General features: G+C 35.9%; 1 protein-coding gene across 1 annotated transcript in view; it reads right to left on the reverse strand.

The window, feature by feature from the left end:
• LOC107716991 (sperm-specific antigen 2-like) overlaps positions 1–10,011 on the reverse strand; it is a 39,754-nt gene that overhangs the window by 19,686 nt on the left and 10,057 nt on the right. The window contains exons 2-3 of the mRNA XM_016523632.1: positions 2,480–2,678; positions 1,290–1,332 (exon numbers count right to left, since the gene is read on the reverse strand). Of these exons, the coding sequence (XP_016379118.1) occupies positions 1,290–1,332; positions 2,480–2,636 (200 nt within the window). The 5' untranslated portion in view covers positions 2,637–2,678. The remainder of the gene's footprint in view (positions 1–1,289; positions 1,333–2,479; positions 2,679–10,011) is intronic.

A 10,011-nucleotide genomic window follows, 5' to 3' on the forward strand; every position in this document is an offset into this window, starting at 1 on the left:
TAAATAAATAAAATAATACTTTTATCCAGCAAGGATGCATTAAATTGATCAACAGTGACAATAATGTTTTATAATGTTACTAACACTTTTATAATGTTACACAAAATAAGTGCTGTTCTTTTTAACTTTCTATTCATCAGAATTGATGATGATGATGATGATGATGATAAGACATGTTTCTTGAGCACCAAATCAGCATATTAAAATGACTTCTTAAGGATCATGTGACACTGAAGACTGGAGTAATGTCTACTAAAAATTCAGCTATGCCATACAGGAATAAATTATATTTTAACATATAATCAAATAAAAAAATAGTTATTTTTAATTGTAAAAATATTTCATAATATTTCAGTCTTTACTGTATTTTTGATCAAATAAATGCAGAATTGGTCAGCATAAGAAACTTTTAAAAACATTTTACCAACCCCAAACTTTTGAAAGGAAACATGAAATTATGGCCCGTTTCAAACATGATGTGGGATCATTTTAGTAATTTTCTTTACTCGCCATAACTTAATTCTAAACAAGTGGTTTATACCTTCACTGTACCCCCCAAAAAAAGTGAGTACGGCACTTGGCAGTGGTCAAAATCACTTTTGGATTCATTCCAGCTTTTAAATTCAAAGATTCAAACAGCAATTAAATATGACATGATCAACAACAAACGGTTCTTACATGTTCTCTGAGAAAACTTGAGTAAATGACGTTAAGCCAAATTACCTGCAACATTCAAACAAACATACGGCTTCCTTCTAGATCACAAGATGAAACGGCTGACAGGGACACGTACCAGAAATTCTGGAATCTCTGTTTTGTTTTTCACATGGAAGGTTTATGTTGGTCATGAGGGACGTATATCTACAAAGTAAATCAATGGCTTTTTCCTCCTACGCTTTTTTTTGTAAAAAAAAAAAGCAGCCTGGCAGAACAGAGAGAAAGACTAAAAACTCTCGGAGGAAAACTTTAGCATTAATGGGCCACAAAGGACTCAAACAAGCCACCAAAAAAACCCCCGGTAGCACAAAGGACAATAGTCAGTCCTCACAAGTAACGACTTTCCTGACTCTGGGAAAATCACGGTCTGAACCCACTGAACTATTCACAGGATTCTCTCAAATTTACTGCTTGTCAGAGACACCAAAGACAAAGGACAGAATGCTTTTCTATGCCGCATCTGAGCGTTTTGTTTACTTAGCAATTCACGTCATACTGTGGCGTGTACACAGATCTTTCTCACACCATTTGCATTTGTATTTTATGAGCAGCGAGTTTGTTAGGTAACTCACCTGCAGGTCCTGAGCCAGTTCTCTACTTGATTTGGTTTACGACCTGAGGAGAAAAAAATACAAGTAGCTGTTCCGTGTAATAAACAAATGAATTTCCCTGAAAAGCAACAAGCAGCAAACAGTAAACAACAAATCTAACAGTGACGACTAACACAGAGTGGTTTTCTGAACTACCACTGTGGTCTGCGATTCTTTCGTTTTCCATAAACCTTTATTTGCTCTAAATTGGTTTATCATGACTTGAATGGAGAATCAAATGCCAGCAGTGTTCACTACCGCATTACAGCTTCCAGTACACCTCCCCACAGAGCTTCTAACCCCCAAAATCCCAGTATCGAGTTGAGAATCTCAGATATAAATGATAAAAAATGGCAACTGTATAGTTTTTGCATCTGAAAATAGAAATATCACGCCAAATTTGCATACATTTTTAGGGGTAAATTTATAAGAGTATTTACGGTAATTCTATGTATCGCTGAATCTTTATAGTGCACTAAATGCTGACATTCTTAAAATGCAGACTGTTATCTGTAGGCTTAATTCATGTAAAAGTATAGTAAAAGCAGCTCAGTGACATTTAAAGACAATACAATCCATAATAGGCAAATGATCTGTTAAAATATTAGTTATTGGTATCAGCTTAAAATAAACAGTATAACGACGTGAAAGCAAAGTAGGGCCAAAATATTAAATAGACATTTAAAGTATAATTGTAGTGAATTTCCTGGCAATATATATTGTGAGTTTTAACAGCATATTTGATTTCAACGTCTGTAGCAAAAATGCTGTTACATTTGGTAAGTTAAATTTATTATTGTGAATCAGTTCAAACTGTCTATTTCAATCAACTGATTAAATTATTTGTTTATATCATCCCTTGAAAATACCTGGTATTTTCATTTCAAAAGTGTTTAAGTAAAAATATATGATAATAAAAATATAAATATTGCTGGTTATTATTACTACGCATTGCTATATTTAAGTGCACATACAATTAAAATAACTAAAATCCTTTTAACTTAGAAAAACATGCATTGTATGTATTTTAGCTACATTTCTACTTATCTTAGTTCTTGCAATAAATATTTTGAATCTACATGGCTGCTTGGTTAATTTCTCTAGTATGTAGTATCTGTTAGTACAGAAACAAACAGATTTGAACCGTAACGCCATTAACAGAAGCACTGTACCTGTTTCTGAGGCTGTCGAAGTCTTATCCTCCATAGGCTGGGCAGACAGCGGCTCCTCTGCGCCCTGGTCCTGGGACTCAGAAGCCTGCCAGGAGTCTCGGCTCTGAGCCCAGGCCCTCCTCTTGCTTCTGGCAGGGGGGGACTCGCACTCCTCCATGTCCTTAGCTCGGACAGGATACTACAGTGGGGGACGGTTCACCTGCAAAGAAGCGAAAAGGGACGGACTCAGACCTGAATGACACGACATGAGCCAGAACCCCTCTCTCCGGAGGGATTGATAGCAGGCCCAAAAGAGCACTGTCTTGTGTCATACGAAGCAGATATGTAAGAGTCTGAACGAAGTCACATTAACCAAAACGGTTCACACATTTTATGCTCATTTGAGCACTTTAAGAACAGAACTGCAAGAGTCAACATGTCTTTGATGCATTTATTGCATTAGCTGCACATGAGGTTAAGGGTGAAAACACAATGTGTAACAGACCATGTGTCACACTGTCTGCAATCACACAGACACCCGAAATCAAGAGCCAAAATGACTGTACAGACCAATGTTCCCTAAGAAACGTGCATAGCATACAGTACATGGCCTTGATCCAAAACAGACTATAATAATATATATGTGACCCTGGACCACAAAACCAGTCATAAGGGTCATTTTTTTGAAATTGAGATTTATACATCATCTGAAAGCTGAATAAATAAGCTTGCCACTGATTTATGGTTTGATAGGACAGTATTTGGCCGAGATACAACGATTTGAAAATCTGGAATCTGAGGGTGCAAAAATAAAAATCTAAATATTGAGAAAATCGCCTTTAAAGTTATCCAAATGAAGTTCTTAGCGATGCATATTACTAATCAAAAATTAAATGTACAAAATATCTTCATGGAACATGATCTTTGCTTAATATCCTAATGATTTTTGGCATAAAAGAAAAATCGATAATTTTGACCCATACAATGTATTTTTGGCTATTGCTACAAATATACCCCAGCGACTTATGACTGGTTTTGTGGTCCAGGGTCACATATGTATTATCCTAAATTTGTATGAATTCTTACATTCTTATTTTACATGATAATTAATGTGAATCCGTAATCTAGAGTGAGTGTAATGCATATCACAAAAGCGAAGTGTTAAAGGAAGAGCTCACCCAAAAATGAAAATGTGCTGAAAGTTGTAGATGAGTTTGTTTCTTTAGCGAAACAGATTTGGAGAAATGTAGCATTACATCACTTGCTCATCAACGGATCCTCTGCAGTGAATGGGTGCCGTCAAAGTGAAAGTCCAACAACTGATAAAAACATCACAATAATCCACAAGTATCACACATGGTCCATCAATTAAATAAACAAGAAACAATTCCATCATTAAGGCATTTTAACTTTAATCTGTTACGTCTAGCCAAAATATGAGTCCATAATCTACAATAATACTTCCTCTAGTAAAAACGCCCATCACCTGTTGTCCTCACACATCAAAACCCATGACATATTTCTTTAGAAACGTTTTGGAATTTGGACTGTTTACACTTGTAAATAGTGTTTCATCTGTGCATATCTCTTGCCTGATTAGATGACCTTTTCGCCGGAGAAAGCAATATTATGGAGAGAGGACTTGTATTTTAGTCAGAAGCAACAGTTTGAAGTTAAAAACGTCATAAAGATGTCAGCTGTGTGGATTACTTGTGGATTATTGTGATGTTTTTATCAGCTGTTTGGACTCTCATTCTGACGGCACCCATTCACTGCAGAGGATCCTTTGGTGAGCAAGTGATATAATGCTAAATTTCTCCAACTTTGTCTTGATGAAGAAACAAACTCATCTACATCTTAGATGGCCTGAGGCTGAGCACATTTTCTTTTTTGGGTAAACTATTTCTTAAAAACAGCAATTATCTGTGGCATGTTTTTGTCCAATAATAGATGCTAGACGTGCAGAAATGACACACTGCAGCTTTAACTAGCATAATCATCCTGACACAGTCAGCCTAAATAGTCTAAAGCGAACATTTTTTGCAATAAATTTTATTTCTATATATAACATCACCAAAATGTGGTGATAACCCAAATAACCAAAATAAATAACCTATGTCTGTCCAACAGAAATACATTTTGCTTTGCAAAAACAAAAAAATAGAGGGAACATTGATTTCAGAAATGACTGGAAAATCAAATAAGAGATGAAGGCCATGTGAAGGCAGCAACAACAAATAACCAGCATGAGAAACTAATAACATCTACAGAGATTCCAAGATTCCTGTCCATAAGAAGCAAACCAAAGAAAGAGAGGGAAAAGGAGGGAGAGAGAGAGATGGGGGCGGAGCAGGGGTCTTAACTGGAATAAATGGTAAAAAAGAAAAAGTCAAAAAACAAGTTGAGCAGGAAATGTCTGTTTAGTTGAAAGATTACAAGCTGGTGCGGAGTCATTTCCTGTTTTGGATCTGGCACTTTTTGAAGGAACAGATGAGCTTGACCAAATGGGATGGATTTATAATTCAGCGTTCTGATCTCCCACAATTCACACACTACTATTAATAGCATGCGTCTATTTTCAGACTGATCATCGAAGTGTGACAAATGTAAACCACCAGGAAACACCACCACATTTTATTACCAAAGTCTGGGGATTATAAGGGAACACATCAACATTGGGGAATATAGGCTACCTGCACGAATACACATTCCAAAATCAGAATCTACAACAATGGTTCTCAAAATAAGACCAAACAAGCATTAAAATAAGCTAAAACAACTAAAAAAAAAATCCCACAATCTTGGAAAACAGATATATGAGGCGGCCGAATTTTAAAAGATCTGGAAATGTCATGGAAAGCAATAAAATCGTATAATTTCAGGGGCATTTTTAAAATACATTTTACTACTTATGTCAAGCTCCAAAATATTTATTGGGTAGAAATTGTGAGTAAAAAATTATTTAAAATGTTATTTTGTGATAACTAATGTTTTTTCGTACATTCACCTCTTTATTAATTACATGCATACAAAAAAAAAGAAAAAGAAATGCACATGAAATATTAATGAGTGGATTTTTTTCATTATTTGAGAAATAAAATTAGCAATACAAAAGAAACAAAACCACAGTTATGTCTGGAAATCATCTGACAGGGACAACAGTCAATAAAATTATTTAACAGTCATTCTACAACAGTATTTGATGGAAAAATGCTGCAAAGCAACCAGTCACAATCAAGTATTCCATAGAGGCATGTCCTAATATTGTAGAATTGTCTACTAGGTTTTGATAAATAAGTCTAATAATGCAAACACAGTCTCAGTTTCAGCTGCATATCTGTTCACAGGTTCAAATCCCATCAGAGGCTTGTTATTTTTGGACTCCTTTAACAGAATTGATGTCCAGTCTACTTGGAGAAAGTTAAAAGGAAGCAAACAGTGTACTCTAGAATGTAAACTGCCTAAAAACCACTTCAAACACCCCTTTTCTCATCAAAAACTAATTGTTCACTTGCAACACACGACGATTAATTACATTACCACACAAATAGGCCCTCTCTAACATCATGTTAAGCGTAATTTACGCATCACATCAGCATGTTGATTAGCTATAGCAATCCAGACTGGAACACTGTGTCCACTCACATCTTTAATGTAGTTCAAGGAAAACATTAATTTCTGACTTGAAATATTAATAAATACTCTAAGTATGAGTCCTCCTACTACCAGTTTGATACATGGCTGCTCCAACAAAAAAGAACAAAATATTAACCTAAATAGCATGTTGATAGATTCAATAAACAGACAACAAAAAAGTCTGTCAACAAGCCATGTAACAGCAGTCAAATATGAGAGCAACACGCTCCATTCCCTTTCACAAACAGCATAGTTGTTTAATTCTATAAACACAGGAGAACTCGTGCTCTCCGCTCCATTTTGGACCTGCGATTTGTAAACAGTGCTGACTGAATTACATACTCTGCTTTAAATGGATAGAGACTTCAGGAAGGAGGATGAGGAAAGCAGTGACTTTACACAAATAAGCGCTACTAAGCAACGTCAAGCATGCCGCTCATCCACCAATCACAGAACATATGCAGAATGCTAACTAGGGGAAACCTTTGCAGTAAACCCCACACACAGCAAACTGTAAACACAATGTCCCAATATTCCCAGCAAACCTTGCATTATATATTATATATAGTTATATAGAATGCATTCATTCGGCTGTGATACAAAATTCCAAAAAAGTTGCATAAATGAAATAATGCTTAATCAAATGTCATAACTGGGCCTTCCGCTGAAAATGACCTTCTCTGTGGTGAAGAATGCAGGACGTATGCAATCATTTAGTCTGCTTATCAGACTCCATGTTTTAACACTTAAGTAAAAGAACCAAACTTACACCCCTGAAAAATGTAGTATGTACAGTATGTGTGTATACTTCATATGTCTTAAGCTATATACTTCATCTGTCTTAAGATATATATATATATATATATATATATATATATATATAGCTTATGCATGCATGTATACATTTTGGTCCATATTAGTAGGGGCCATGTCTCAGTCCACTTTTTACTATGGATTTGTAGAACCCCAAGAACTGTAATTTAACATATTAAATATATTAATAATAATAATAATAAATAATAAGACGATATGTGTATATACTGTATAGTGAACAGACTTTAAACTGAGAAAAAAACAGAAAACCCCCTGATCCTGTGCCATTAAACCAGACTAACCACTTCAAACATTGTAAACCAATAGAGTCTGTGATGAATAGCTGGCTGTCAGAGCTTTGAGGAAAATCAGTGAGCCCCTCAATTCCACTGAATAAACACTCTGTCGCTATCATCCTTCTCAAACCTGTCAACAAAAGCTTGTTTGGCTGAAAACGCCTTGAGAAACGATTACTATTTTTAAAACGCATGCTCTCGCTATGACCTCTTTCTGTTGAAGTGAAGACGTCCCAGTTCCCACATCTCATTCCAGATTTGACCGGTTGCTCGTTGTGTCTGTCCCCACGTCCCAAGGCCCCAAACAAAAACAGGACAGGGGCTCCAAGACAAACACGGCACAAACAACAGAACATCAAAGCCCATCCTAAGAAACATCCCACAGTTAATGCATCATGCTTACACAGAGACCTAGTGATTTAAGACTATATCCGGTCCAAACAGGCAGATTCTCAGAAGAACTAGGCAATTTATTGAATATTCAGGATGACTTCACTGGAAATATATATTTAAACATACTTATTTTGGGATATTCAGGATATCACAATGTCATAATATTTTATTATGCTTTAAAAAGACAGTGTCATCAGGCTAGTTTCCGAATCACTCCTTGTCTCATGAGTATGAAAGCTTAAGACAGATGAAGTATTAGTGCTTCTGAATTATACATGAAGGGGAAGTATATAATATATGTGCCACTAGCATAAAAAAGAATTGCAAAAATAATAAACAATAATTTAACACCATGTCCATTGGATGGACAAACTAGTAATTATTAAATATTATTCAAGTGGAAAAAAAGTGGTGGAAACACGCCTTAATTAGCGGCTGTTTGAAATGGTTGGCTGTTTGGTTGAAATTATGGTTCCAGACATAGCAAATGCCTAAATGTTGAAAATATATTTCATTATACATGGTCAAAATGTTGAAAAATATTGAAATGTAATTGCTTTTAGCAATTTCGCACAGCCATAAATCTCAGTACTATCTCGATTTTAACCTTTAAGAGGAGCTTAATCATTTTTACAGATATCTACAGCTAAAACAATATCCTAGTGAGGAAAACACAACTAGTTTTAAGAAAGAATGGCCAGTGACCTGAAAGTAATGTTATCTTTCGTCCATGCAGTGATGTCATGAATTTCAAAGCAGAACAAGATAAGCCTTACCCAGCAAACTGCTCTTTTCAAACCACACCTGCAATGTTTTCTTCCCAAGTTAGAACGCAATATCCAGTTTGCGCCAGTGCCTTGGTGAACTGCCACCCTCAATGACCTTTGGTATTGGCTCTAAACGCAAGCCCAAGGCCTAGCCTGTGAAATAACATGGCATTCTGACAAAGTCCTCCATTGTGATATTGTTTTAGAGACCACAGCATCTATGAAAGAAAAGGTTATTCTGTAGCCCTCCCATAAGTCCCAAGGGTGTGAAAGTGCTGCTGTTGACAAAATTTTAGGACCAAATATAGAGCCCTGTGGTTCGCCAAAAACAAAATCCTATATTGCTCTAGCTCAGCATTTCTAAACTGATAATGTTTTATATCTCTACAAAGATCACCAGATGAATGTCTGCATACAGGGAACCATCAGATTTCTCTCTGAGGAATGCCAACATGAACAAAGGGGAGCTAAGAGACAAGTGTAAGGCATGTTTTGCACAAACTGTAAAAAAGAGAATTTACTGCACTGTTCATGAACATGCCGATATATATCAGTATATCGCAAGTTGTTTTTACGATAAGGCACCAATACTTCAGGATATTTTATAATTTCTTTTTTCTTGCATTCAGGCATAGTATTTTCTACATATTAATTAATGGTACGAAAATGGTGCACCACAGACTTCTATAAAACGCAGCACTGGCCAAAAGTGAAGCTAACCGAGTGAGAGAGATTGAGAGTGATACCACCGATTCACTCTCTCTCCCATGCTTTTTGCCCAATGTCAATCCCAATCCAATTATGTCACTGTGATGCATCGCAATATTCTAAATCGTGACACATGACGTGTATAATGAGGTAGTTGCTGATCCCCAAACGTAATTTTTAGGATAAGAACATTACATTGCATAGGAGGACATTTCGGTAATTGCATAGACTATGTTTCTGGTCTTTCACATGCCGTGTGAATACCACAACATGTTGATATGGGCACCAAATTGTATGTGTCACTTATGCACCGCAGACAGGAAATACGTAGAACAGACCTAAACCTAAAACTGCCTCGCTGCTTTCAGCTTAAAAAGAGATCAAGGCAAAATGCTTCCAAAACATCTCTTTGTTATGCAAGTGTTCACCGGAGGGCTAAAGTCTAAAAATCAATCTCCTCTGAGGATGTGACAAGCTTTTGTTTTGAACATGTGACACAGTACTTATAGTAATGGCATTTTGGGTAATTCTCCCTCTCTGCTTACATTTGAGTCTTTTCCCACTTGTCTTCTGACAGCAAGTGAGAAGAAGGATTGTGACATTAAATTCAGACACTATCAAACTCAGTGTGTCCTCAAGAACCAGAACAGCTGGAAGTTTCTCTGGCACACACACATATAATATGTGTTGTAAACAGTGACGCACAATGAACTATATTTTTTAAATGTATATATAATATATTTAAAAGATATTTAACTAACAAAATATATTTCAAAATGTATTTCGGGGCAAGAAAACATCTTCAGTCTTGCAGTAGCCCACATTTAGGCTAAAAATAAATGTTGATGGAATAGCTTACTAGTTTTTATTTAACTGTTTAATTATGTTTTTAATAATGTTTTTTTCATATATTGCATTTTTTTTTGGGGGGGGGGGGGGG

Source organism: Sinocyclocheilus rhinocerous, unplaced genomic scaffold (assembly GCF_001515625.1).
Source record: "Sinocyclocheilus rhinocerous isolate Xijiao unplaced genomic scaffold, SAMN03320098_v1.1 scaffold1802, whole genome shotgun sequence".
In the NCBI taxonomy this organism is placed as follows: Eukaryota; Metazoa; Chordata; class Actinopteri; order Cypriniformes; family Cyprinidae; genus Sinocyclocheilus; species Sinocyclocheilus rhinocerous.